The sequence below is a fragment of the Haliaeetus albicilla genome, chromosome 10 (genome assembly GCF_947461875.1).
Source record: "Haliaeetus albicilla chromosome 10, bHalAlb1.1, whole genome shotgun sequence".
NCBI classification, from domain to species: domain Eukaryota; kingdom Metazoa; phylum Chordata; class Aves; order Accipitriformes; family Accipitridae; genus Haliaeetus; species Haliaeetus albicilla.
Genome location: NC_091492.1, coordinates 29861313 through 29879747, shown reverse-complemented (window position 1 = coordinate 29879747; position 18435 = coordinate 29861313). Strand labels below are relative to the sequence as shown.

Sequence of the window (18435 nt, the reverse complement as noted above, 5' to 3'; positions counted from 1 at the left end):
TGGATACTCTCCCCACCCCCCAATAAACAGAAGACCACTGATGACAAAGGGACAGAAGCACACTGAATGGAATCTTAGGAGGGACTCTGAACTCTCTTGAACGCTTTTAATTAGATCATTAGCAAGAATTTCAGTTTAGTACCCTACCACTAAGGTCAGGCGTACATCGAGCCATTTTTTCAAAAAACATCATTATTAACTAATTAATCAGTAAGTGCCAAATTTAATTAGATTTTTTTTTTGTCCCCAGAAAACTCTTGTACCAAAAAGAGCTGTGATAAAAATTAGTGTTTACCAGGAAGAGGTGGTGCAAGAAGTTGGTTGGATAGCAATTGCAGGTGCTCCAGAGTAATATCACGGATAGCAGGAATATGAAACAGGCGAGTAAACATATGTGGAGATTTGGGGGCAAAAATATTGAGGAGAGCCATGCGGCAGTATAGCTTGGCCAGAGAAGCTTCACTTCGCAAAAGCTCTCTAGAAAATACAAACAGCAAAACACAAAATTTCTTCACTACACTTAAAATAAGCCATATCCAGCAACCTGGCCCTGAATCCAAACATTATACCTAATTATTTAAAAGGTTCAGGTAGACCCAAATCTTTCTTATTCACTTAAGATAGCACTCAGCCCATCTAATTCTGGTACCAAATTAAGGCACCTGAATTAGTAGCCAACTCTCCACTAAGTCAGTCAAGAGTTCTTGAGCTTTCAGGTTGCAACTGACCAATGGTACAAGAAACCTAAGCTTCAGTGAAGGTACCTATTACACCAGCATGTATAAAAACACTTTCACATGACTAAGTAAAATCCTTCCAACAAGACAATTCTAAACAATTACCTTTATTACAAAAAAAATGAAAACCCCACTACCCATTAAAACATGAATCTTTGTCAGCTTTAATCCAATAACTACAATAAGATTCAGAAGTTTACTGCTGCTAAAAGGAAGGTTGCAGTAGATAAACTGTACTATAGGAAATGTGATAGATCAAGTCAGGTAATACAAATGCCTTATAACTAAATTTCTTTTTTTTTACCTGTGAATTTGGATATTGGTATTATCCAGGGTAACCAATCCATTTGTTGCAGTCCTCCTATAACCAGCAGGTGGCCTTTCTAACATGTCAATAGGATACCAGTATCTTACCAGAACTCCTTCACTTCTGAGATATGTCTCTACTTGCACCAACTCATTTACCTGGAACACCAAAACCAATGCTGTCAGTAAACACAGTAATGATAATATTTTTTTCCTTCAAAAAGAGCACCATAACAGCAGTCTAAGCAGTTCAGTACACTTAATTGTATTTGCTCACAGACACGTGATGCTGATGCATTAAAAGCCCTCCCAATGTATCTTTACTTACTGAATCAACATCCAGAACAACACCATGTAGACCAAACGTCTTCAGCATCCCACGAATAGCAAACTTGGGTAACGCTGTTCCAACAGCACTGCTGGTAACGTTGTTACTGTCAGGAGAGCGAGTCACCACTGTAAGACCTGGTCAGAGAGAGACAACACAATTTTTAAGGTACAGCATTTTCCTCAGATCGACAATTTATGCAGTAGATCCAAAGTACCAGAGCCCCTTAGCTTTTATTTTCCCCTCAAGATACTGTTTGCTGACCTTACCTTTTCGTACTTTATCAATTGTAAACTTGTTTGCTTCATCTTTGATATCCTCAATAGTAGGAAGATAGAGGTCTCTTGGGATGCCACCATTTTCCTCATAGAGGAATTCTACAGTTTGTCGTGCTATATCAACCATTCCTGGTAGACAGAAGGGAGCGCTAGTTATTTTCCCCAGCCACTTGAAGTAAGTTCTTATTAACTTCATATGCAAATGAAGTTAATAAGCAGATGAGCTATCTGAATTACTTAAATATTCTTGCAGTCAGACTGATAGACAGGGAGTGAAGCTTTCCTGAGAGACACTTGTATGCTTCTCATTAGGGCTCAGAACTCCTACTTTGCTCTTACTGTGACTTTCCCACAAAAGGGTCATCTTGCTAGAACTGTATTCATTTACAAATACCCCCTTATTAAAGCGTTCCTCAAAAGTTTTGCCATGATATAGTCACAGACAGAAAATGCATGTAGATAATTTCTGCCCAAACTATTATTCCAAAGTATTTCTGCATCCACATCACAACAGCACAACAAATTCTGCCACTATTTCTACCTAAATAGTCCAACTTAAGTAAAAGTGTTAAAGAAAAATCATGACCTCAAACCAATTCTAAGTACTTGACAAAACCAGCAAGTGAATTATTTTTTCTTCAAGTTTTCCAGCCCTGAATACATTAAAACATAAAAGAAACACAGGTGTTATCTTCACACTTACTGCACATCATATAAAACAAAGTGCATGGAAACAAACATAGCCGTACCTAACTGTAAAGCTCCTTTAATCTGATCCAACCCAGACTTTCTCTCAGCCTCATTACGGAATCTTCTTCGAATTGTAGGGAAAACTTTAGTTTCCCAGGCTTTAACCAACAGGGCATAGTGATCCTCCTACAAAGACAAAGGTTATTTAGAACACCAAGAAGAAAGAAAAGTTAACAGCAGCTATATTGTCCTTAAGGAAGCAGGAAAAACCCTTGTGTGGCAAAACTTAAAAATCTGAATTACAAGATCTGTATTTAGACCGCAAGTTACAGCAGGCAGAGCGTGCTATGTTCCTTACCCGGGGAATATCATCGTCATCGTCATCATCACTTTCATCATCTGCAATAGGAGGGGGATGAGGATCGGGGCCTGACGTGATAAAGTTCTCATAGCTTAGTTCCATTTTATAGTGGCAAGATGTGTCACTGTCATACTCTGCAAAATGTACAAGGAAGCAATGAGATCATAACGCACTAGAAGGCATGCAAAAATATTCCATGAGTTTTTTGCGAAATATTGCATTTCATAATCTCCAATCAGTCTGTGGAAATATAATGCATTTTGACACAGCGTAACGAATTGGTTGGTTGAATCAACTATAACATCTTATTGTATTCAAAGCCCTAATAAGATAATTTCTCATTGCAGTTGCATTGAGAATAATTTGTGCATCCATATAAACAAAGACAAAAGTAAAATTTTTTTTAATTGCCTTGTCTAAAATCAAATAAGCATGTATTTGACCATGCTTGTTGTACTGCTTTACCTAAACAGGCAGTACCTAAGGACTGCAGCCAGGATGTACTTAAAACTTATTTAATTGATTGCAATTTCTCCTGAAAGAGATTTAAAAAAAAAAAAAAAAAAAAAGTTCATCATCACTTTACGTTGTTGAGCCGTAGCAACAGCAGCAATTCTACAAGGAGGTCCATGGGTCCCCGGATCAGAAGCTATGCTGGTGCCAGCATCGTTATCGCTATCAGAAGCCATGGCAAAAGGCAACGCTTCAAAGTTGGCACTTATTTCTTCAGCTAGGTCAATACACAGATCAGCAGCATTCCTGTGAGCCTGTCCTTCAGCATAGGCAAATTGGCGAGATCCAAAGTTAGCACGGATTTTCGTGTTCTGAAAGAAGTTACACATGAAAGCATTAAGATGAGTTGTGGATTGTTTTGATCCTTCTCTTTGCTCTTTTTAAAAACTCAGCCAGAGGGATAAGCTGATCACATCTCCATGCCATATGGTTTTCCCAGCATCACTAGCTATAAAACTGGATGCAGCAGGGAAAGTATTAAGCTTCTAAACACAAACTTTCAACTTGCCTTTTTTCTAGCTTCAAGATAACAGCATACTTAGTACACTTTGAAGCAAGGTCACTGCTGGGAAGGAATACTAATAGAAGGGCTACTATTACAGAATAATGCCATCTCATCAAGCACATTAATGTCTTAATGGGCAGAAAAAGTTCAAAATAGTGACAAAAACATATATGCACCTGGGAAGGGTAATCGAATACCTCAACGTAACTCAATAAAGGTAAAAACTATCACTCTACTTTTTTATAGATAGGTAAGCAGGCTCAATACTTTCTACATAATGTTTTTAATATTTCTGAAAGAATATCTACCAAACAATGTACTGCTGTTAAAAACTTGCCTTTTTCTGAATGTGGACAACTGGCCACATTCCACCAGAGACATCTTCTAGATATGGCCCAAGTCGCTGCCCACAATACGTAAAATAAACTCTGCCTTTAGCTGGCTGCCCTGGAGGGGGTGGAGTTCCTTCTGTTCTTTCCCATCCAATTCCTGCTACATCACCTGTAGAAGAATACAATCACCAAAAGAAGAACATGGATTTAATCTGTTTTCTCATCCACTGTTTCCCTTACATTTAGGCAATTTTCTGATTTACCAGATAAGCAAGTTAGCTGTACTCTTACATACCAGGAGAAAGAGTCACATCCAGTCTAACACTCTTCCACTGTAGCAAGCTGGAGCCATTGTAATGCACTGCTCGCCCATTGCTGCAAAGTTAACACGAGAAGAAAATTAAGAGGAGCACTGAAACAAATAAGGATTACAACTCGCTACCAGCTGGAGTCTAGGTAGCTGTGATACTGACAAAAGGCAACTCAACTCTCCTTATTTTGATAAGGAGATATTCTAGTTCATCATTTTAACATTTCAGTTAAAACATACGTGTTGCCTACTACAATGCGCTCACAATACTCCTCCCTAAGAAGCATATAAATGTAGTGAGCAAGACCGTGATTTTTCATGTGCTTCTCTCCAACATACTTATGAAAGAGACAGGTGCCCACGGGGTTTGTCCAAGCACCATCCCGTTTTTCTGCTTCTGTAGCAAAGCCGAAGGAAACTATTGGTCCAGTGTCATCATCGGTATCTCCATAGGAAACTATTTCAATTTCCCAGTAGAATGATGGTGCCTAGAAATAAAAATAGTAATAATTAAAAAAAAATTATTTACAAAATATAGGTAAAATATAAAGTTGTCTTTTTCTTTTCACACACTACTGAATATTAAATGACAAACTGTTGTACAGTTGTGAGTTCTTACCTGTACTGGAACTGGTGAAGTGGCATAGATAAATGTGCCCCGAGGAAGTCCCCCACCTGCACTAGGATCAGCCAAAAAGGTCACAGCTGTGAGATGCGATGAAAACATGCATGCTCGCACGGGGGGAAACACTCTTGATGGGCTCCAAGTGATTTCTTTCGGCTACAAACAGGAACAGAGCATTTCATTCTACCAGTGACAGTTAAGTCATCTACTGAAATCCAATGACACATTTATGAAGTGCATGTTTAACACAACACATCCAACTACCACAACTGCAATCACAACAGACCACATCCCATTACGGAATTTCACATTAAATGAAATGTTTAAATAAGAATCCAACCAGTTTGGCTCCAACACCACAGGCAGACCCTCTGCACTCAGTGGCTGGCTTCATTTGCAAGGGACAGAAGACTCAGCACCATTTCTGTGCTCACCTGTCTTCTGTCTGCTTGAAGTGGAGGAGGGGGAGGTCGAGCACAGTCACGATACAACATTCGTAACCTTTCACACTGCATTTCTACAACAAGAAGCCTCTCCCCTGCAACAACAAACCAAGCCAAGTCATGAGGTTCCAAGCAAATCTAGTTACTTGAATCCAACAATGCTATCTTAATACTGGTAAACTGAAACAAATATGACATTTGCATTTTCAGAGATCTGATCAAATAGTCTCACTTTCCCAATCAACAAAATTAAGGACAAAATCTAATGTATACAAGCATTTGTTTTCCTCATGTTTAATTTATAGTTGGTTAGCAAAGACATTGTTATCTTAATTAAGATATAAACTTGCTCACTAAAATGAACTTTATGACCCAGCAAAAACAGGAAGTCAAAAGAATTTATGCCTACTATCAAAAAATCAGTACGCTCCTTTTTACACTGGAGATCATACTGAAATCCACTTGGTTCCCACCCTAACATCCTTTGCTTCAGCCATTTTTCCTCCAATGAAAGGCTCTGACATGTTCCTAAAACTTGCCCTTGAACTAAGACTTCTGCTGGGCCCACTGCTTATCCTTAAACAAGAGGGAAGGAAATCAAGAGCTCAATCATAAGAAATATAAGAAAGCATTGTAAAAAAAACAGCAAAGAAGTCATAAAAAGAAAACATATAAATGATAATGTCAAGGAATACAGAATTGGTTATACTGGAAAGCGGGAAAAGTGGAGAGGGTTCAGAAGCATAGCAGTAGAGAGCTAGTCCCAGGACTTGCATCTTCTGTGACGCGTAGGATACCCATGTTCTGACCTAAAATTTGTGCCTAACATTTAAAATTATTTAGTCTGATTATTAGCTACTCTTAAATTAACAGCTCTGCAGCTATGACAAGACATGCTGTACTGTGCTAGCTATCAAACTCTTAAGTAGCTGGAAGACAAACCACTGAAATGATTTTAAAAGCTGTTATGTCTCTGAACCAAATATTACAATGAAGCTGCAAGAACATGTTGAATACCTACCAGGACTGCACTCCTGAGCTACCAAATTAAGAACTTCTACAGCAGCTGGACACTGTTGAATGAATTCTTCACAGAATGAGCTGTCTTCTAACAGCTGAGCCATCACCAGGCATGCTCTTAATGGAAAAATAATATGTTTAAAGTATTACAAAAGTATATGCTGAATTCAGTTTTCTTCACGTGAACTGAATTCAAGACTAATTTAAAAGACAGCACGCCGACTGATCTATTTCTATGTCTGGTTGCTTAGCTATCCATTGGAACTTCCACAATGACAGCCTTCTCCCGGTTCATAACACTTACTTATATGAAGAATTTGCTCAATGCATTGTCAGTGTTACAGGGGGCACTTTATTTTTGATACTCATTTTAACAACATCCAGACACTAAATGTACTTAAGGAAGCAAACAAGAATTTTTGCATTGTCCCCTGCTGTCATATGTCAATACCCATAGAGGAAGAAAACAAGAACTCATGCAATTTTCTTGAACATCTGTGTACAGCATCAAAACAGACTGACGTGCTACACAAAACCCAACAACTCACCTGGTTCTTATCTCAGCAAGAAGCCGGACCACTGCCATTACTGGAGTTGAGCCATCTCCTGTTGCAGGAAGTGAGGTGTGAATAGATAGACTTCCCTCCTGAGGGAGCAACATGGACTGGACTGCCTGTACTACCTTCTCAGTAATGGACAGTTTATGAAGAGGCAATGCCTGATGGTGGGGGGGCACGGTAAAAAGTTAAATTCAAGTAGTTAGTTTCTAAGAAATGAGGGCGTTTTATTACCTGGAGTTAATTCTCATTTTGTACTATCACAAAACCAGCACCAAACACCAGTCAAAAAGAGAAGAAATAGAAACAAAACCAAGAGAAACAACACAGTATGCAATGGAACATCTTTAAGCACCAAAAGATGAATATCCATGTTACTTGAATGAGAACTTAAATATAGATATTGTTAAGATATGTTTAAAATAATGAGGCAAACTTTACAAATAATCTTTAATCAAAGATGAAATAGACTTTTTACATGCTGTAGATTAACTGCCAGTATGCTGTGACAAAAAAATAAATAATTGATATTATACTTAATATTGGATTCTTAAAACTACCGTACCTCAGATCTTGGAACACAGAGCCTAGATAATGGAATAGTTAATGTGTCTGATGCTTGAGAGGTCTTTCTACTGTCTATACTGATAGGTGGAAATTTGACCGTTGCTATACCTTCTTGTTCATTAATAGATGCCACAACTCCAATGCTTCCTGCTATTCCTTTACCTAAAACCTACAACCAAAGAAGGCCTGCATAAGATTTAAGTCTTTACAAACAAGAAACACTGAGTGTTTAACACCACACACCAACTCAACACACAATTAGAGCTGGGTGCTTCAGGAGCAGGAATAACATACAACAGCAGTCTCCACAAGTGTTATTGCAACTGCTTCACAATCGCAGGCCATCTGCACACTGCTTCACAAGTATGCCAATTAAGGCAAAACATTGTCAAAAGCACCAATTCTCATTTAAGATATAAAATGTGAATGGTGCTGAATTACCTGAACTTCAGAACCTATTTTAATCGTCTCCTTAAAGCCACCCAGCGCACAAAGGGCAGCTACTGCCTGCCGAGCAATTCTTTGAAGTTTAGCAAGTTTCCTTCCACTGCTACTCCCATTCTCCAAAATACTCTCTGCATATTTCCCAAGTTGTGGAATGTACATCAGAGCCCGAGACAGAACCTGAAGACAGAAACAAAAATACCAGAGAATGACTTCAAAGCACAATTCAAACAAAAACCAACGCCCCAAGCCTTCAGCCCACACACAGTCTCAGAAGAATTATTTTTGTTCTTGAAGAGAATTATATAACTCAGAATATTCTAAGTTCTCTGAAGAGCGAACACCATCAAAGCCGGCTCCATTCCCTAATAACTTTTAGAATCACTGAGTTACACATATAATCTTAGCAAAAGTGTTCATTCAAGGATTTAGCCTAAGCAACAGATTGGGTGCTATAGAATTCAGAGGAACATAAAAGCAAGGTGCCATACTTTCCAGGCAACACTTTAGACCCTCAGATGTCATGGCAGAGGACTGAATAGCAAAGGTAGAATAACTACCCGGCAAAGGCAAGATAACTCCCTAAACAAACAGGATTATTAGTTACTGAAAAGAATGACAGGTGACAGGTGAAATACAGAATGACAACACATTCTCTAATGCTGGACAATTTTTGGTTATTTATTTCACCCCAAGACGTCAGATAGATACCATCTACTAGAAAGGGCTGCTTCTGTGAAGTTACACATCCTGGTTTGAAGTGTTAGAAGTAGTAAGTCAGAAAGAAATAGCTTAGCAAATTGCTAATAATTAAGTTCTCTTAACTACCTAATACATGCTTGGTGTAGAATCTGATACTTAATCTTGTGTTTGCTTACTTTTTCAGCAGTTGTTGTCCATATCTGAGCTGCGTTTGATTCTGGTGCCATCAACAAGCTATGTAGCAAAGCAATCACCTCTGCTGCCATGCTGTTTGCAACATGACCACTAATGAATGGCCTCACAGGATCAGTCCTATACAGAAGAAGAAAGCAATTTACCCATTAATTTCAAAACAAGAGGAGGAAAAGAAGCTTCAATTGTCAACAACAATATACAGCACAAAAAAGGGAAGTTTATGAACACCCACATTATTTCTGGAGAACTACAAATACTGGTATACAGAGAAGCAAAATCTAGACTCTAAGCATAGAATCTAAGTGACCTACCTGGCAAGCTCAGAATTCCTCTCTCTGCAAATAGATGTTTGCGCAGTCTTCTTTTTGTCCCCACTGGACAACCCACTAGTTGTTTCTGGATTGACAGTTTCTATAGGTGGCCCAACACTAACTATTAGACCAGACTGTGCCCACTTAGTTGCCTTTCGAAGAGCTGCAGCAGCTTCTTCTGTAATAACTTCACAGCAGCCACTCTGCAAATAAAATTGCCATGTAAGACAAATACTAACATTAGCTCTATTTGGCCACACTACGTGGTAGATTTAGCTCTCCTCCCTCTCCATATGTAAAAGTACTGAGAACACATCAAAACATCCTCCTGTGTATGTATTAGTCACAGTCATAAGAGAAATTCTCTGTTGCTTTTTCTCATCCACAAAGAGATCAGAGATCAATGTGGATTTCATTCTTAGCTTAACAGTATAGTTTCTCTTCTCTGGTCAAAAAAACACACATGAGTATTTCTGGTGCAAATACTCAAAAACATGTCTGAAAATATACATGAACATGTAATTGAAATACGTGGTTTAAAATTTCTACTATCAATGTGCATTAAAGACTTCAGGAAACAGAATATTAAAGGGACTTAAACATGACCTACGACTGCTGGAGGAAGCATTAGCTGAAATTCTTTTTCATCATTTACCCTTGTATTTACATCAATAACTATATAATGCTAACGTTACATATAAAGTTATCTTTCTGAATAGTTCTGTAAATTAAACAACATTTAACAAAGGGGATTTAACATCAGTAAAAAACAAGAATTCTGACTGGCCACCAATTTTTACGATGTTAAATAATTCTTTAGTTATTCCTTTTCTTACTTTTGTCATGTCTCGATCCATTTTCACCACTTTCTCCATATTGGCTCCAGTTCCTAGTCGGAATGGACGACCTTCTGAGCTACTATTAAAATGAAAACAACACACATTAGCTTTCTTTTCATTGGTGGAAAAAATAGTTGAACTATACAGTCCAATTTAATACATTATGCGTGCTTTTAAATTATTTGAAAGCAACCCTTGCAACTGAATTGCTCAACAGTAATAGAAACACTTGATAGTTCAAGGACATAACCAGTTGTACTATAATTTACAAAAGGAATTTAATACTATTGAATGTAGTTATTTGCATAGCAATTTAACCCTTCCCCCCCTCAGAAAGAAGCATAATGAAATTGGCTTTTACTGAACACAAATGCCTAAGGGCTCCGAGTTAAACTTTCACCTAAGAACACCCAACAGCTGTACCTTTTAGTGTAATTTTTAGGGCACGGGTTCAAAACCAACTTGGAGCGGAGGAAGACGAAACAAAATGCAAGAGGTGATAACGTTGGCTGTTTGATATTCAGAGATCTCAAAATCCAGGTGGGTACTAAGAATACTAAAGAAGCTGTAATAGCAAATTATTATCCAGCATATGCATTATTAAAAGCAATGCTTTTAAAGCCATTTTGCTTTGATAGTTCTACTTGTTAGTCCTACATAGTCTGTAATACCCTAACAAGATAACGTTCAATTTTTCTGATGGAGTATCATTTAAGTAGCTATCAGACAGATTAAGATGGTTTTATGTTCCTTTGCTAGTGGCTTACAGGGCTTGTAAGCAAACCAAAACCAAAATGTCACACTTCATATATCCCTCCTCCTTTTATACCTCACCTCTGTATACTCTGCTCTGTTTCAGCTTTGCTACTCTCATCATTGCTAAATAGTCTTCTACAAAACAGGCAAGTCCAGGAAGCACTGCGACTTAGATTCTTTCTGCTGCTGCCTCACCACAGATTCAGTACAGTGGTACGCATTGTTATCCAGGTAACAGTATGCTAAGCATCAGCCCTATAAAGCGTTTTTGCATTATCTTATTATTTTGCCAGTAAACACAACAAATTGGGAAGACATTTTGCTTGCCCATTTACTATTATGTCTAGAATGCATTTTTCTACAGCTGTAGCACTAAAAAAAGAAGAAAAATGGAACTGGTGAAACTGGTTGCTAATTCCAATCCAGTGAGTTAAGATTACCTTAGTAATGGCTGAAGGACTTCATGGGATGACTGGTCTTCCCGTTTATGAATAAAAATAGAAAGTTTACCATCCACTGCCTCACTTTCTTCTCCAGGATCTTTGTCACCTTTTATGGAATTTTTAGGGCTGGCTTTTGCCAAAGTAGTATCTGGCTCAGAGGCAGTTGGAGAAAGAACCGTCTGACATCCTTGAAGTAGAAAGGAAAAAACCAAAACAAAGAAAAAACACATAACCATGAGCTCCATTGACAAACTTTTTTGCCCTTGAAACTAATGTTAACACACCCAAGATGCATCTAAAACATGACTGTGACACACATCTTAGTTTGAAATATCCTATCTTTCAGCACTGACATATCATATACCTTTTCCTACTTGAGCCTTCTGTCAATACGAAAGCTCCTGGCAGAAACATGACTTGCTTGGCAATTTCTCAAATTAGCATGACACCAAAAAGATGCTGGTACCTGGTACTACATAATCTGCCAGCTTTGCCAACAGCAGAGAGGCAATCTTGGAGGCTGGGTCACTGGGATCATCTTGTTCACTGTTCAGAGAGGGTACCGAGTAACTCCAGGGAGGCAATTCCACATTTCCACAGTCCTCAACACTCATGAGAGGCAGTGCAGCACGACACAACTGGAGGATTATAAGGACCAACTTTGGAGAAGGACGCTGATCCAAGAGAAGTGACAGAAGCTTGGACACACAGGCTGGCTGGCTCAGGATTGCTTTACCTATGTGACTCCTGAAAGGGAAAAAAACCAGGTAACTGCTGTTTGAAAAAAAAAAATAAAAATGATTCTTTGATGATGCTGTTGGAATTAGAAGCAAATGAATTTATTTTTTACAAGATGTAATTAAAAAAAATTTCAGTGTCTGGCAAAACCTTATCTGCAACAATTCTTACATAATCTGATAGCACCGATTAAACAGCTAAGACTGAGTAAGTGTCAGTTTACAATCAAGTTTTAGAATGGTTTTGAAAGTTATCTTACCTTCATTACTGTAAAAAAAAAAAAAAAAAAAAATCCCCAAAAGAACCCCCACCTGCTTTCATACATAGGAAAAAATACTCCAGAGACATGGCCTAGTACCTTGACAGGTCATTAAGAAGACTGAGAACATCTTGAAGCGCATCATTTCCTGCAGCTTGGTTACCACAACACTCTGTAGCTCGTGCAAGGTGGTTGGTAAGAAGGCTGGAGACCTGACGAGCCAGACCAGAGTGAACAGCTTCTGTTGAACCACCTTTAAAAGTAATGCAAGAATACACAATTGTAATTAACAAAAATGAACGTACACATCTACAAATTCCTCACCTATAAACTGAAAATAGTAAAAAATATTTTTGTTTTGCTATAGCAAAACTTTTATATATAAAATATCTTTAACTAAAAATAAAACCTGATACAACATCTATGTCCCATTAGCCAATAGCCACGTGTCTGTAAGTTTATGTATGTTATGGGTGAATCCTACCACAGGAGAAATGTGTAAGTGATCACTCAAGGTCTGTAGGTTCTCTGATTATGTCTAGACAGAACCAAGTGGCAGACTTGAAATTATCTGCAACATAAACACTCCCATGAGGAGAAAAAACCCCTAGAATTTAAAAAAACAAGAAGAAAATTAACTTATTTTTGTATCCACTTGTGGGTTCTAAAGAACCCACACAGTGCTGAAGTCATGATGAGTGAATGCCCTGTTTTAAATACATTTACACCACTTCTCAGGCACCTGGGCAATTCTAAAGCATGCAGTAGATATATATTTGGCAGTGTCCCTACCTTCTTCTTTCTCCCATTCAACACACCGATTTGCTAGCACCTGGAAGGCAGCCCAAGCCATGGTGGCCACCTTCTGTTTCTTAGTCTGTTTTTCATTCGAACTGGATTCTGTCTGGCTGCTTAAACTGCAAAGCCTGTCCATAAGCTGTACCAGGCCACTACGTACCAAACACTTCTCTTCACTCCTGTATGAGAATAGAAATTCAGATTTTACTTCAGTAACTTTTCAGTCACTAAACAGACACAACAAAAATCCAGAACTTGCTGTTAATTCAGCAGTTAATGACTCCACTTCACAGAAAGATGGTTCTGTCTCTCCCTTGTCCTTCCCAGATGAAATTCCATATTCTGAGAAAATTTAAGACGATGTTCTCAGGTACTCTTCATTATGAAGAAAGGGAGTATATTTATACTATATAATGCTTCTCCTTGAGGCAAAATCTAATAAGGACAGCTGTGGATGTCCTCCTTCCCTTTCTGAAAGAAATACTTTCATACCTTGTGTAAGGTATAGTGCATAAGAGGCCAATGCTATTTGCACAAGCAATGGGGTAGCGAGCACACAGCGAGACCACAGACGTCATAGTCTCTCCAAAAGCTTCCTGGACTTGTTCCACCATCCCACCACACGTGAGCTCTTCAATTCTGTTGGTAGTTAGAAATTTGAAACAGTAGGCTTTCCAGGTTAAATAAAATAAACAAACTTCCAAATATAGCTTTTAAAAAGAAAAAAATAATCAGCACATATTAAGAATTACTCAAGGAAGATTTAGAAAGCAAAACTGCAAGTCATTTAATGTTTTAATATGAAACATATGTAAACAAGATAGTATGGTAGTTTTACCTCAGACATGATTGAAATTTGACTACAAACAAAATAACTACAAAATATTTATCAAATTTAGATGACAGCTCAGCTAAATCTACCACCAATACCCAATTAACACGAATTTAGAATTAAGTCAGGAGAGTAAGATATGCCATATACAGCTCTGTGGACACATCATCCCAGTATGAAAGGAAAGTTCACCTACTGCCGAATAAAAGCATTTCTTAGAAGTTTCTGCCTTTTTACCCTGCAAGGGCCAAAGTGGTTGTTGCAAGCTTTGTTCTGCAAACTTGAGCCCTCACAGCTAGTCACTTCTCATGGTTTTCTTTGCACAAAACAATTTACTACCTTCTACAGAGACTGAAACATTTAATTATTTTTCATAGAAATAAACAAACCTTGGTCCTCCCTGAAGTACCATGGTCACTGGGCCTACAAGATGTGTCACACCACCAACCCGAACAGCTGCCGTCAGCAACTCCCTCATATGCACTAGGGCTTGCTTCCTTGTATTCCCACGCCGCCACCTTGTCTGAGCAGCCAGCAGAAAACTGCTGCTGGATACCTATGAGATTTTGTTTGTTTGTTTCTGTTAATGAGACACAAGCAAGACACCTCCCTTCTTTATGAAAGTTTGAATTTGAAATTATAATGATTTAGCACATTTAAAATGACATACCGCTTGGTCAGGATTCGTTCCAATGAAAGCAAACAGTTGTCCCAGTAAGACACTGTACGTGGGTTTATCTCTGCTATCCTCAATGGTCAGTGACTGGAGAAGAGTGAAAGAGCTACTTCTATGGCTGGTAACATGGCGGCGCCTACGAGAATAGCAGATAATTACATCTGGCAGCAGTAAGCTCATCCAATGAAAAAAAACCATGCTATGCTTGCAAAGTTTATGATGATTTTAAGAACACAGGCCACAGTGTTGCAAAGCAGCTTAGTGGAATAAACCCTTGTATACCTTTGACTTGATCTAGCAAACTCGATATCTTCGTTACCAATCATTTCCAAGTCAGATGGTGCTGACATACTGCGAAGGAAGACGGGCTGACGCACTGCGTGAGATATCACTTTTGTTTCAGATGCTGATTTACAGGCTGCAATATTACACAATATGAAAGAATGTCACTCCTGGTGTAGGAGGTTATGTATAAACCTTTTTTAAAATTACTGTGGACATTCCAGTGAAAGCTATAACATAGGGTGAAGAAAACACAGTCTAAGCAAGAACTTGCAATTCAGTTCTGAGGACTTTCCTGTTTTCAGGTATTGTTTCAAGTTAGCTTTGTTTTGATTAGATTAAGCATTTTTTTCCCCAATAATTCAGGAGACTAAAGTTTAAATTCCAGATATTATTACTCAGACCTTAATTTACCATCATTATGGCAATCAGAAAACAAATACTCAACTTCATTTACTGTAAAAGAACTTATTTAATTTGAAAAAGTAAAAAAAAAAGTTTAATTTTAAGTGAAAGAGAGAAAATGAGAGGAAAGGAATAAATCATATCTTTAGAAAAAAAGAAAAAAAAAAGTACAATGCTGGTAATGAGATATATACCTGGAGTCTCTGCAGGAGTACCAGATATACTTCTTGTGATACCAGACTGTGCTGCAATAGTGACATGTAATAACAGCTCTGCTCTGTTCATCAAGCTCTTAACTAATGTCTTTGTTTTTGCTAGGGGATGAGAGGTCTTCTGTATCAGTGAATTCACCTCTTGAAAAAACTTTTCCCTAAGATTACAAAGGAAAAATAAAAGAAGCAAACTCAATTATGTTCTAATGACTTCTGAAATAAAGCGTTACTATGAGAAAGGTTATTTTAAAGAAGACACATAGCATCAATCTATTCTATGCCAACAAAGTAGAAAGCACAAAAAATTAAAGAAATAAACAAGTGATTTGTTAGTAAGTACTAGTAGCTGTAGGTACTAATATTAATATATTTAGCACAAACGTTTCTAACAATTTAATGAGATATTGCTAGACAGACAGGAAAATTAAGTTTTAAAGTATTTCCACCCCTCGTTAGAAGTTAATCTGAATGTTGCTGCTCCCAAAGATTGTTTTCTTTCTATAGGTCTACCAGCCTTTAATGGAACTAAGACATAAAATGTTTTTGAAACATTTAATGCCAGCTTCTCTTTCACATCATTAGGTGTCACAGGGTACAATGAGATTCAAGTGCCTACTTCAATAAGCGTTTATGTATGTAAGCAACTTTAACCCTGCGTAACTACTTTTGGAACTCACTGAAATTCCACAGTTGCTTCAAGTTGCCTATTTTTTAAGTAAATGGCAAACGTCACAGCCCACTACTAACCTTAATGCCAGGACCACATTCTCAAGATCACTTCCATCAAAAGAAACTTCCTTCATTGAACACAGAAGTTCCAATTCTTTCATCTTGCTCTAAACAAAGTGAAGGAAAAGGATGAACACATATTGAGAGAGCAGCATGAAGCATGAGCACACACAGCAGCCACAATGCTTACCTCATTGAAGTGATAGTCATAAAAGAATGGGACATTGTTCTCCAGCTTCCCATGCATGGCGTCATCTACCTCATTCTGCCATTTCTGCTCCAGCTCGGCCACACTCTAATAGAGACAAAAATAACACTTATTGCAGTTGTTCATCTTAAGGAGTAGAAGAGATCTTAAAAGAAGATATCCGAGTACATTTTATATTTCTATGTTTCTAAAATGCTGTTAATACACGTTTATTCTCAAAAAAAGCTGCCTGTTTTTTTATGTAGTTTTATTTTTACCTGCAATTGTCTCTCCATGGCATTTAGCTTCTTAAAGGTCTCTCCCATAATTTTACAAAGTAAATCATATTCTTCAGCATGTTCTTCCTGATACTGGAAATTTATGAGGGACTGGAGCGCATCAACCAAATTCAAATGTTTAATCACACATGAAACTACCATCTCCTCCATTACTTCTGGCTGAATCACTTCCCTAGGGTTATAGGTAAAGCCAAACTGATTAAGCAAGAATAACAGACAAACTTTGACAATTCATATTTATAATTCACTAGACGCTGCATTCACAAACAAGTATTTAGAGAATATTAAACGCATACCATCATACATGACAGGCATGCTGCATCCTCACCGTTGCTTTTTTAGCTCACTTACTTTGGCACCAAACATTTCAAACAATAAAAGTCAAGTTAGAAAAATAGAGCAAAACAATGACTACTTACTTTATACTAGGTCTAAATTGAGGCCGAGCACGTCCAGAAATTTCCCTGAGTTTTATCATGATTCCTGGAGGCAGCCTAATCCTAGGCAGATCAAAATAGTGTCCAACAGGAGGCACTAGAACATCAGAAGGATACGTAAATTCTCTATCTTCATCTATAGTAAGAGGCAATGGAGAAGGACTTGGTGTAAGGGCTGGAGATATTACACCATTAGCTTCCACCTGCCACTGGCACCTGGAAAAATAAATAAAAACAGATGAAAAGGATTTTTCCCCCCCCCAACTCTCCTCTCCTCCCTCATTCAGAAAGACACATTAGTCAACAACATGTTACAAAGACAGACTACATATTAACATATTAAGTGAGGCTTGTACCAAGCATAGCCCAATCCTCCTCTACTTACTCTAAAGAAAACCTCTATTCTACAGAATATTCCCTTAGTTTTAGGCAACACAGAACTCCTGAACAAACTCTGCAGGAAAAATTATCACATCACCACCTTAAAACACAAGACTTGAGCACAACTACAAAAGTCACCTTCCCTCAGAAAAAAACCCACATGGGAACTCAGATCAAATTTTTTTTTTTTTTTTACCTTTGTAATAGTTTAGATCTTAAGAGCTCTTGACAGGTTTCTTCATCTTTGGTAATTTCTGGTCCATTGTATAATATCCGCAGCATAGAACAAGCTAACACAGAAAGGCCAAGTGCCAGGTCTACTAAGAATGGCAAGCCTCCCGACACATCCTCTGAAGACTCCTGTAGTGATAAGTTATAGGAATAGTGATAAGTTGCACTAATCAATCAGCCATGAAGTCCTTCCCCAATATATTTCAAGATAGGAGATTTTGTATTTTTATATATAATCTTTTTATATATAAGAGATACAGATATCTATCTATCAATCATATGTCTTTTACACAAGGTATACTGAAAAAATGCTTAACAATTAAAAGCAATATATAAGAACAACTCAAGACAAGAAACAAAGCATTTAAACATTACTTTCCTGAACCAAGAAAGGAAAAAAAAAAGTAAAGTTATTTTTGGTTCAGTCATTCTTTGGCCTGCAGATCTGTCATCTCACAGGCCTAGTCCTAGCTTCCTGGTAGTGGGATTCAAGTTTCCTTTTGTTTGATCCCAGTGTCCCTCCCCTCTCTTCTTTATAGGCTGGAATCATTATTCCCTCATTAAATCTCCAATTTCCAGGTTGTTACAAGATATCCATCTCTCCAAAGAAATCCTGATCTACAAGCAGCAAGGGATATTCAAGTGACTTCATCCAAGTCCAGTGCCAATGACAAGAGCTAGATAAGACATATTTGGTAGTAACTATC

General features: G+C 37.9%; 1 protein-coding gene across 4 annotated transcripts in view; it reads right to left on the bottom strand.

Annotated features, from left to right (window-relative positions):
- HECTD4 (HECT domain E3 ubiquitin protein ligase 4) overlaps positions 1–18435 on the bottom strand; it is a 79372-nt gene that overhangs the window by 22021 nt on the left and 38916 nt on the right. For all 4 annotated transcript variants that reach the window (XM_069794619.1, XM_069794621.1, XM_069794620.1 and 1 more), the window contains exons 24-56: positions 17694–17857; positions 17099–17332; positions 16659–16851; positions 16384–16488; positions 16212–16300; positions 15447–15622; positions 14848–14983; positions 14560–14701; positions 14279–14445; positions 13550–13696; positions 13052–13236; positions 12359–12512; positions 11729–12009; positions 11260–11449; positions 10061–10142; positions 9225–9427; positions 8895–9030; positions 8014–8196; positions 7571–7741; positions 6997–7166; positions 6450–6565; positions 5420–5523; positions 4980–5141; positions 4700–4848; positions 4346–4425; positions 4056–4219; positions 3287–3524; positions 2698–2834; positions 2399–2525; positions 1641–1778; positions 1372–1508; positions 1042–1202; positions 296–477 (exon numbers count right to left, since the gene is read on the bottom strand). In XM_069794619.1, the coding sequence (XP_069650720.1) occupies positions 296–477; positions 1042–1202; positions 1372–1508; positions 1641–1778; positions 2399–2525; positions 2698–2834; positions 3287–3524; positions 4056–4219; positions 4346–4425; positions 4700–4848; positions 4980–5141; positions 5420–5523; positions 6450–6565; positions 6997–7166; positions 7571–7741; positions 8014–8196; positions 8895–9030; positions 9225–9427; positions 10061–10142; positions 11260–11449; positions 11729–12009; positions 12359–12512; positions 13052–13236; positions 13550–13696; positions 14279–14445; positions 14560–14701; positions 14848–14983; positions 15447–15622; positions 16212–16300; positions 16384–16488; positions 16659–16851; positions 17099–17332; positions 17694–17857 (5203 nt within the window). The remainder of the gene's footprint in view (positions 1–295; positions 478–1041; positions 1203–1371; positions 1509–1640; positions 1779–2398; positions 2526–2697; positions 2835–3286; positions 3525–4055; positions 4220–4345; positions 4426–4699; positions 4849–4979; positions 5142–5419; positions 5524–6449; positions 6566–6996; positions 7167–7570; positions 7742–8013; positions 8197–8894; positions 9031–9224; positions 9428–10060; positions 10143–11259; positions 11450–11728; positions 12010–12358; positions 12513–13051; positions 13237–13549; positions 13697–14278; positions 14446–14559; positions 14702–14847; positions 14984–15446; positions 15623–16211; positions 16301–16383; positions 16489–16658; positions 16852–17098; positions 17333–17693; positions 17858–18435) is intronic.